Source organism: Neopelma chrysocephalum, unplaced genomic scaffold (genome assembly GCF_003984885.1).
Source record: "Neopelma chrysocephalum unplaced genomic scaffold, ASM398488v2 Primary Assembly neopelma1_25, whole genome shotgun sequence".
NCBI lineage: Eukaryota > Metazoa > Chordata > Aves > Passeriformes > Pipridae > Neopelma > Neopelma chrysocephalum.
Genome location: NW_020897694.1, coordinates 32739637 through 32750621, shown reverse-complemented (window position 1 = coordinate 32750621; position 10985 = coordinate 32739637). Strand labels below are relative to the sequence as shown.

At 44.5% G+C, this 10985-nt stretch overlaps 1 protein-coding gene across 1 annotated transcript in view; it reads left to right on the top strand.

The window, feature by feature from the left end:
* The first annotated feature begins 1801 nt into the window (after positions 1 to 1801).
* RP2 (RP2, ARL3 GTPase activating protein) overlaps positions 1802 to 10985 on the top strand; it is a 17103-nt gene continuing 7919 nt past the window's right edge. Inside the window, exons 1-2 of the mRNA XM_027674811.1 lie at positions 1802 to 1866; positions 2294 to 2396. Of these exons, the coding sequence (XP_027530612.1) occupies positions 1823 to 1866; positions 2294 to 2396 (147 nt within the window). The 5' untranslated portion in view covers positions 1802 to 1822. The remainder of the gene's footprint in view (positions 1867 to 2293; positions 2397 to 10985) is intronic.

Below are 10985 nucleotides of genomic sequence, written 5' to 3'. Positions count from 1 at the left end.
TTGCCTTGCATCTTCTCATTAGAAATGTAAAAGTACCTTTTTTGTCTTGCATTTAAATACTTTTGTGAAGCATTACTGGCATCAATGGTGAGGTATTGCTATTGTAGAGCTGGGTGCATCTCAGCAGGGAAAGAAGTCTCTTTACACACAGTCTATAAGAAGTTCTCTGTTACAGCAGGTAATCCATTAGTTAATGTGAGGTAACAATATTCTGGTAATGTAGGTTTTGTGAAGATTAATTAAATGGTATTTTAGCTTTTAACAAAAATGTATCAAATGTTATTTTTTATTCCTTCTATCAACTTTTTTTTTAATGGATGCACAGAAAGGGGAGCTAGGTTCTGAAAAGACTGCAGAACTTTGCTAATCCGTATGAAATACACAGGGATCTAGGAGGACTGTTAGACTTCCAGAGAGTGAGCTAGAAGAGGTGAGGGTGTATTAGAGTCTGCATTTGCAAACTGTCTCAAACTGCCCTAGCTAGACACACCATGGAAAGAGCTGGTGCGCAGAAGATTCAATGAAAGAGCAGGATCCAGCCGGCTAGTGCCCAAGAAACCCAGAAAAATGGTTCATAAAACAAATCCACTCTGTAACTGAGATGTAAAACTGTACTTGGTGGTGGTGTGGGTAGCAGTTGCTGAGCTGTTAACTTGAATTGCAGCTCCAAAAGCTCAGAGCAGCCTTCACATCTGCCCAGGCATACACTTTCACAGTACAGCTGACACCAAAAAGGGTGTTGGTCACCTCTCTTCCTTAGCAACCATTTCTGAGCAATTAGTCTCACTTCCTCCTTTCTGCTGTCCCCAGGGCCCTGAGCTGGGCAAGCCTTTCAGCCTGCTCAACTAAATGCAAAAGTAGCATTTCTCTGCTACTTTTCCCCGGCTTCTCCTCTCTTCTGCTCCTACAGCAGGAATGCCATCCTTTGTTTAACATAAAATGGCTCTAAAGTTTTGTTACTGGGTATGTATTGGGTGTAGCTGGCCAGGTGCTGGCAGTGGTGGGCTGCAGGGGTGGTCTCTTTGAGGAAATGGGGCTGCCTCATGCTGGACACAGCCACTTCCAGACAGCTCAAACAGACCCACTATGGGGCATGGCTGAGCCCCCAGCACCTCTGGGAAAATATATTATGGAAGGGCAAACCCACTACATAGAAGTGAGAGAGAGAGGAGTGAGGGGGGAAAATGTAAGGAATAGCAGTGGGAACAGCAAGGTCAGAGAAGAAGGAGGGGATAGAGGTGCTGCAGGTGCTGGAGCAAGGATTTCCCATGGAAAGGACTACAGTGGAGCGGATATCCACACTGCAGCCCTTAGAGCAGACAGATATTTTCTGAAGGAACTGCAGCCCATGAAGAGCTCATGACAGAGTAGTTCTTGAGGACTGTAGCCTGTGGAAGAACCCACACTAGAGCCAAGTATGGAGAAGGAGGAGCAAAGAGAAACTATTAAGGACTGGCTGCAGCTCTCATTTTTTAATGGTTGGACAGTCTGACAAAAAATTTTGTGTTTTTTACCTCTGGGGAAAAAAACGAACCGAACCAAACAACAATCTCACGAACCCCAACCCACACAGGAAGCCCGACTATTTGCAAAGGGATGCACAAAACTGCAGGACGCTGGCGGTTCTCATGCTGTCACTGCTGCTGCTGCTGCTCTTGAACACTTGCAGGAAGCCGGGAAAGCCGGGTTTTCCGGGGTGAGCACGGCGGTGTCACGCGTGCCGAGGGGCCCAGGCCCTGCACCCACAGAACGCGCCGTGACGAAGGGTCAGTCCCGTTGTATTTAAAACGCCCAACGGACGTTTTGCTTCCGACTTCCACAGATGAACCAGCGCACGGCTCCGGGCGGGACACGGGTTCTACCCCGGTAGGGCGGAGGGTTCACGAGCAGTCCTCGGACTCGGACTCGCTCCCGCGGGACTGGCGCGGGGGAACCCTCGCCGGGGCGCGGGAGCGATGGCAGTCACTGGAAAACCACGTTTTCCCGCTTCCCTCCGGTCCCCTCATGCCCGGGGGTGTACTGCCTCCGGCAGTGCCTCTCCCACTATCAGGCACCGCTCTGTCCAGGCGTCTCCCCGGGCCTGCGGTGATGACTGGAGCGGGACGGGGCGGGGACGGGGAAGGCGGGGGGAAACGTCGCGGTCGCTACGGGAGACAGGGAAAAACCGGAAGCCGGCGGGGCGGGGCGGCGCTGGCGGGCGCTCCCAGTCTCTTGGGCGATCCCCGTCTCCCAGCCTCTCCCCTCCGGGCGGCGGCAGCGCCAGCGCCATGGGGTGTTTCTTCTCTCGCCGCAGGAAGCCGGCCCAGGGCGGCCAGCAGCAGCAAGCGGGAGCCGGCCAGGACGCGGCGGCCGGCGAGGAGAAGGCGCCTCAGTACAGCTGGGACCAGCGAGCCAAGGTACCGCCCTGGCTTGGTGCCGCCCGGCCGCGGGCAGGACAGGGCTGGGGCAGGGCTGGGGGTACGGGCTGTCTCGGCGCCCTCCCCTGCTACCTGGGGTTTGCGGGGCTGTGGCCGGGGCAGGGCCCCGCTCGCCACGGCGGCAGCGGGGTCTTCTCCGGTCCCGCTGTCACGGCTCGGTCCGCGCAGTTCAGTGCGGTTATTGAAATAACAACAAAGTATTTAGCCTAAGGATTTTACCAGGCAGTCTCAGACTGTGCAAGCGGGTGCTGGATCCCGCGGCTGCCGCCGGTGCATCGGTCCCCGGTGCCGCTGTGTCCCAATGCGGCTGCCGCTGCCTCCCGGTGGGACAGCGCCTGTGGGCGGAAAGCTCGGCTGTGACAGTCCCCACGGGTAGCGAGAGGGTGTCTGCCTGCCGTCGGGATTTCTGGTACAGTGGGGGTCCCCTGTGTGTGTGCGTCACACGAGCAAGCCGGGATTATTGGCAGCTGGCAGAGGAGCTACTTGTTCCTGGGCGAGCTGGAGTCCCCACACCTGGCATTTCAGTGGAGTCATAGAACTCATGCATTGTGTCCTGACTGTCAGTATTGAGTCTTCCTGTTTGTCTGTTTGCGCTCCTTTGGTGGTGTTTTTTTTTATTTTAAAGCTAGAGGAAGTAGAACTAGCTTATCAGTCCCTAAAATGACAGATGAAGACAAATCCTTCCCAGTGCTGCTTCCTGAGCTGCTGAAGGCAATCGTGAAGTCTCAAGCAGGAAAGTGTTTAGATGCTGAATTGAATGTGTTTCTTCCTAGCCTCATTTCAAGTTTCACTTCCTAAATATATCATGACATCATAGCCCTGCTAGGCCTCTCCTCCTCTCCTCTCCAGCTGCTTTTGGGTGGAGGAAGGAGAAACTGGGGCAGGCCATAAACTTAATTGGTGTGGTTTTAACAAACAAAATCCCCAAACCTTTAGGTCATATTTTACAGGTATGAAAAAGAAAATGTGTGAACTTATTTGAATGTTTAGCTTGCTTGTTTTTTAAACTTGGCCAGGTGCTCTAGGGTGTCTCTTAAGTCTTCCAAGTAGGTTAAGACAAGCTCAGATGGAGATGAGCTACAGAGCGTGTGTGTGGCCTGAAGGAATCAGTTCCTTGAGAGTAAAGATGAGTGATCTGTGTTGGTCTTGTTGCTTTGACTGGATATGGATATTTACAATGCAGAGAGAGAAGGGGAGGATGGCAGCCTGTCACTTATATGGAGACTATTCTCAGAGGGAGAGGGCTGTACTGAAACCATAATTTAGAGTGGCAGAACAAATTTTAATCTGTCTAAAAGTAAATTACTGAATCAGCACTTGGAATAATATTTTTTAGTTTTAGAGCAAACTCATCAGCTAAAGCTCAACAGGTATGAGACTTTTTATTCAGTCTCCTTATATGGCACTAACTTCGAAAACTAAAAGGGGGAAAGTCAGGATATAGAAAGACTTGATTCAGAGAATAGCCAGCCTTGTTGCTAAGGAGGTGACTGTTTTTAATGTGCTGGAAGTAGGCTCAAGCTAATAGGCTAGGGTATTACAGCACCAACAATCTATCTCTCTGGAGTAAAAAAATGTGTGTCATGTATTGTGTGTAAAACTTCTTCCTTTTCTATAAAAGACTCTTAGAAACTGGAAGAATCAGTGAGTTTGGGCTGTGCTAATGAACTGTGTAAGCCATCAAATCAGGCGCTTAATTTTGTACTGTACAGCCTAAGAATGGCTATTTAGTATTTAAGACCATTTCTCTTGCTCTTTGCAGCCTTATCTTTCACTGGGCTTTTTTAGTATATGCTTAATACATTAAAGTAGGAAAGCATTAGAATCACCCCATCTTAGGTAAAGGAATACTGAGCATTTGGTACACTAAACTTGTCGATTCCAGTTTGTATTAGGTGAGACTAAGTGAGCATTAATACAGTAGCTTTAAGTGTTGTCTCTGATACCTTGACCTGTTGTCTGTTGTTTTCTCATTTCTGATACATCACATATACTTATTTTACAATGTGTGTTTGTACACAAAGTTAAATTGAAGTCAGTTGGAAAACTTGTGGCATGAAGACTCCTTTCTGTTCATCAAGTCCATTGAATTGTATTCTGAACCTTGAAAACCTCAACTCTGAAAATGGATGTGCTAAGTGGTCTTTTGATGGTAATTTCCGCCATTTGGGTTGGGGGTGTGTTTCTGATTTTAGGCTTTCTTACTCAATGATGCAGTTCTGGTTATATAGTGCAGTTTTGCAAGCAGGTTTGGTAATTGTCTGTAGTTTTGTAGGATAGTCTGTAAATTATCCTTTATATGTTCTTACAGGTGGGTACATCTTGCTGCTCAGACACTCCAGCTGTCTTCCTGTAAACTAATGCCATGCTGACATTCTCACTGTAGGCAGAAAAATGTAGACACACTTGTGTGCATGTTTGTCTGATTAGGGATGTGGAGAGAGGTGACTGCTAGTGACAGCTGTGCTGGAAGAAGCTCTGAAACAAAGGAGTTCCTCCAATGAAACTATGTCTTCTGCTTCTGTTTCTTCTTCTTCCACTTCTCAACACCATCACTAGTTGAGAACATATTTTAATTATGTTCTGATGGCAAAATATAATTACTATTGATACTGTCTGCTAGTGTAGACCTAGGCAAAGAGTAATGTGATGATATCCTAGGGCCCATATAACTCTTGTGTAATAGCCCCAAAAATGGACCATGTGGTAGAAAACTCTAAATAGAAAACGTTATAAAATGCTGATGGTTGAACTGAAATTAAGGAAAGTATATGAATTTGAGGGGTCTTTTCAGATTTCTACATGAATTTATTAAGTGAGGACAAGTTTTAAGGTATGCAAAAATTAATCAAATTTAGATTGCATTGTAAATCTGCTAGAAACTCTGTAATGCTTGCTGACCCTTAGGTTTGGAGAACTGTGTGAAGATTACTTATGGTGCAGTAGAAGAACCAAAGGATCAGTTTATCTTGAAAACAGAAGGGAAAGGATGAGTATTCAGTTTCTTGCTGCTCTAGGATTCTTAGTCCATGAGAATAAGTAGAGCATGGTTTATTCCAATTTGTTATTACTGCATCAAATCCTGAGGACTTGTTATGTCTTGTTGATGTCTTTGGGCCATCATGAGAGTCCCCTTCTGACCAAGTGTGGGAGAGGAACTTGGTGGTGCTCAGCTCGTCTCAGCCTTCTTCAGCTAGGTTTTCACCTGGAAGGTAACACTATGTCTCTGCTCCTGGTCTCCCTTTTCCTTTCCTACCTTACTGCCTTCTGTATGACTAACATTGTTTACATGTGTGACCAGAGCAATAACTTCAGCAGTAACTGAATATGGGTATGTACAGGCAGGAACTGGGATTTTGTGTCTTGTGGTGGCAGATACACTCATGTGCTGTGACCTTCTCTGCACAAGAAGAAACACAAATAGCTGCATCGTCTTTTTAGCAGTTGTCTCATGTTCAAAGAAGTAGGATTAGAATAATTATTACCACAATGGCATTTAGAGCTTAGAGGGACTTTCCTTCCCAGATGATTTTTCCTTTTAGAAGGAACAAGTAAAGTTTTGTTTTATGTCAGCTGAGTTGTAACTTAACTGCTTTAGTTGATAGGAAACATGCAGTGATCATTGTTATATCGTGCTGTGATGACCATATTCAAATGGTTTAAAAAACTCAGAGGTTTAAACTTCTACATAAATCATAGATAGTTTTTTGTTAGTTACCTTACATTTGAGGATCCTTCAAGAGTGGTCTCAGCTGATTTGGGCATGTTGAACTGTCTAGATATTGTTTAGGTAGTCACTTTGTATTTTATTTCGGAATATGAATAAAATAACTTTTTTTTCTCTAACTAAGCAGTGAAATATTTTGTCCTTAAATCCAGTTCCTGGTGCACCAGAAGAACTACCACAGTATTTCTCAAAACGTAGTCGATCAACTGAGAAACAGTCAACAGGTTCATATTAACAATATTTCCAGTTAAGTCAGGTATAGGCATGTAATAGCTCCTTTCTTCTTCCTCTTGTCCTGTCTGTAGTATTTGGCAATGGTTTGCTGCTCAGAAAAGTGTGACCATTTTATGCTGTTATGGGTAGTCTGGAAGAGCAGGAAGATTATCAAGAATAGAATGAAATGTGGATTCATACTGTTATATTGGCCACATTTAAAGTCAAGGTGTGCAGGAGATGCTCCAAGATGAGAAACTGTATGCTAGTGACTGGAACCTGCGCTACTCTTTCCACCTTGTCTTGTGCAAGAATCTCGAAATCTGCCGGAGGGTAACTTCAACAAGCAGTCTTCAGAGGATGTTGCAACTCACTACTTCAGGGCACCGAACCCATGCAAGTATGAATTTGCAGAAGTGTCTAGGCCTGGGAATGCACTTTTATTTCTTATTTCCTTTCTGTTAATTCCCCTGCTGACAAAAATAACACTTAAAGCTTCTTAAGTTTGTGTGCCTGCCCTACAGCTGCAGCTTGTAATGTCACTGAGTCAGCAGCCAACTCTTGTATGTTATCATCTGTATATAAGTTCATAACTGAACTGCCATCTGTTGTGACTTAGAGAGATAGGGAACGATTTTTTGAGAATTATATTTTAAAGGGAAGACCTTAGTGTAAGTGGTTTAGAAATACTTTGCAAACTATTGTTTGCTCATCAGCCTAGACACAGGTAGCTTGGGGAGAACTGTAAACTGTTAAGAACAGCAGTACGTTCTCGTATTTGTGGAGGTGTATCATTCTTGACTGAAACTCCTTTCCTGATGGACCCTGTGAAAAAGCCTTGTTAAAACAGGAACTCATACCAGAAAGAGTTCAAGATGTTGGGATCCTTATGATTCCAGGCAGTTACCACTAAAAACTCTGAAGGTCTAGTGCTCTCAAGTCTTCTTCCCAATGGGAGCTGCCTAGTTTTGATGCCAGTAAACTGGATGATGGTTGCTGAAGAGATATATGTCATGTGCAGCTTTCACGTCTACCCTCTGACCTTCTTGCAAGGCAAGTGTTTGCAGGAAGGAAAGCTGCTTAATACACCTTGCACTTGTTGCAACAGGGTGTCCTAGATTTCAAAGCAACCATGACAAACTTGTTTGCTCTCACTTCTCTCCTTTCTTTATTCTTCAAAATCCTTGCTCCTTATGATTTTTCCTCTAGTCCTTTGTAACAGACTTCTCACCATTGTTATTGCTGATAACCAAAAATGAGACTTCTGTACCTGTTTTGAGAGGGAAGAATATTTGTGTAAGCAGGGCTTTTTCATCATCATATGTGGTTATTCTGTGGAGTACTTTCTGAACTTGTGCATAATCACTTCTGTTAGAAGGTTTCAACTCCTGAGCTGTGTGCATGTCTATTAATGTATGATTCTTTCCTACTCCAAAAACTCTTTAAATTAATCTGAAAGAATTAAAAGCTGCCTCTGTGAATCCTGTCATCCTTTGAACTTATACCAGCATGGGGGGAAAAAAAGGCATTTAAAAATCTGTTAAGGGCTGAATAGTAAAGCATCTGTCTGGGTGAGATGGGTGAATTTGGGCAGAGTTTTTTGAAGCTTTATGCAAATACAAGGGACAAATAGATGAGTTATCAAATAGTTGATTTTTGCTGACCTGCCAACTGCTTAAGATTTTATAGCCAATGGTGCACCAGATGAATGGGTAGAGAAGTGAACATAGCCCTGGTTATGGTTACATGAGACTGCAGATGTTACCTTTTTATGGTGGTGTTTTTTGTTTGTTTGTTTGTGGTTTTTGTTTGGAGTTTGGTTTTTTTTTTTTGTTATGTTGCTAAGGTAAAGCTTAAGAAGCATATAGGGTTGACCATCAGGATAAAGAAGGTGGTTGCAGTGATTTAATATTAACCTGTTGATGATACCTGAAGACTTCAGAGATGGTGAGCATGAACTAAGAAGGCCAATGGCATCCTGGCTTGTGTCAAAAATGGTTTGGCCAGCTGGACTAGGCCATGAGCTGTACTTGGCACTGGTGAGGCCGCATCTCGAATCCTGTGTCCAGTTCTGGGCCCCTCACTTCAAGAAAGAGACTGAGGTGCTGGAGCGTGTCCAGAGAAGGACAACGGAGCTGATAAAGGGTCTGGAGCACAAGTCTGATGAGGATCTGCCAAAGGAGCTGATGTTGTTCAGGCTGGAGAAAAGGAGGCTCAGGGGAGACCTTATCGCTCTCTACAACCACCTGAAAGGAGGTTGTAGCCAGGTGGGAGTCAGTCTCCCAAGTAGCAAGTGATAGGACAAGAGGAAAAGGTCTCAAGTTGCTCCAGGGGAGGTTTAGATTGAACACTGGGAAAAATTTCTTCATGGAAAGAATTGTCAAGCTCTGGAACAGACATCCTGGGGAAATGGTAGAGTCGCCATCCCTGGAGGTATTTAAAAGATGTGTAGATGTGGCACTTGTGGATTTGTTTAGTGATGGACTCAGCAGTGTTAGGCTAATGGTTGGGTTTGATGGACTTAGAGGTCTTTTCCAATCTAAACAATTTTATAATTCTATGAGCATGTTAACAACTGCTAGATGCATCCTCAGAATCGTAGTTCTGCCTTCATGCCTCTTTCTCTGGCATATTTCTTTTACCCAGGGGAAGTGAAATATTCGTATCTGCTACAGTCTCTTGGGTTACCCCCTCATCTCAGGAGCAATAACCCAGTGTGGGGGGAGAGTGTTAAACCTATTTCATCAGGTTTCACCTATCACTCAAGTTGTGTCAGGGCAGAACTCTTAATTCATGTCAGGGTAATAAAATGAAGCTCCTGAATCTGATAATAAACTGAATTTTTAACTTTCCTTCTCAAGAACTCTCATTTGAAACTGTCTGTAAGCTGTGAGTTTGCTGACTAACCAGTGTTTTTCACCTAGACCTAAATAAAAATGCAAAGTGAAGGTGAAGTTTCACATATATCTGCAAAGGCCACTGGAAGGTAAACATATGTAAGTATTCTTCCCAAGAGTGCCAAGGCAGTGGAAGGATTAAAAAAAGGTGTATTTCAGATGCAAGGACCACTTTTTTTGTGATGCTGCACGCATCGGGCCCCAGGGGCAAAAGGCAAGTTCCCGCCCCCTCAGGGGCCTTTTTATTCTCTCTGTTTCTCCCCTGCCTTCCCAAGGCCTGGGTATGTGTCTGTTAGGGCTATCTGTCTCTTCTCACATACCAGAGAGCAAGGTTGAGAACTTGTCTTGCTATGTGGGGTTGGGGAAGCATTGAAACTGCCTTTGAGAAAGAGTTACCATTTAGGCAGAAAGCCTTCCTAGTGAAAACTGAGTTCTATCTTTCTGTTACAAATTCTTCTGGAAATGTATCTATTCCTACATCCTGTATAGGATGAGCTGGTGCTGCTTCAGAGGCTTTGTGGAGCAGAGCAATTTAGAAGGACATGCTTAGGTTCCAAATTTCAAAAAAGCTGTAAGTTCCGGAAACACTGAACTTCTCCTTCTGAAGAGAAGGAACTGTTCCTCTGTGCCTTGTTTTGAAGGCAGTAAGCCTGTCTTCCAGGGTTATTTAAAAAAATCTCCAGCATACAGACATACACAAACATACATAAATGTTCTAGGAGTTGCCTGGGAAGAAGGTGTCCAAAACCAATTTTGATACTTGTATTCTCAGGTATGAGAGAATATGAATGTAAATATCTTGTATGTGGATCAAATATGTAACATTACACAAGGCTAAAGACCTTGGAGAGTTTGAATCCTAAGCACACTGTACAACTGAGTCTCCATGCTGTGTCTCCCAATTTTATTTGTAACTCTTCCAATTAACTTTCCTGGATGTGTACTAGTGAGGAGAGAATTCTAAGAAGCAATCTTCATTGTCTCAACTTCCATTTTATTTGGAAGATTGATCAGCTGAAAACCTCCTTTCCTGTCTGGATGTCAGATGTGTTGTGTACAATGAAGTACATTTTATCAATTGGTAGAGACTTCCAGCTTCCTTTAGCTGCTCTGGCCAAAAGCTACGTAGGCTGAGCTGGTTTAGTGAATGTCTGGCACTAGCCCATCCTGGTTTATGCCTTTTGCTGGTCTCTAAGTATCGTCTGAATGTTTGACATGCTAGGGAGGAGGAGTTTCTTTCACAGAAATTGTTGTAATGCATGATAACTGATTATGGTGCAGCAAACTTTAGGGCTGTCAGGCTGATATTCAAATAGCATGTTTGTGGTCCCGTGTCAGACTCGTTCAGGTACTTGTATACTTTCAAGTGCTATTTTAATAAGCTTTCACAAGAGGGCAGAGTAGAATTTGCTCCAGGAATTATAATTGTCTTGAGACTTAATGTGTAACTAGAAGTGAGCCAGCTCAGATTCCTTCAGTGTTACAACATGGGCTGTATTATTCATGCTTTCCACCTGTATCACATACCATCCTGAGTGCTGTGTGGCTCTTGAGTCACTGCTCCCCAACAGAGAGTCCCAGGGACAGCCACAGCCTCTGTCAAGTGTTCCTCTCTAGCGCGGCAGATGCTGGTGTGGAGGAGGAGAGGTCTGTAAACATGCCCCCTGCACCACCACTGCCAATTTTTGCTTCTTGGACATAGCTAAAACAATCTCATAGTATTGGTTAGCA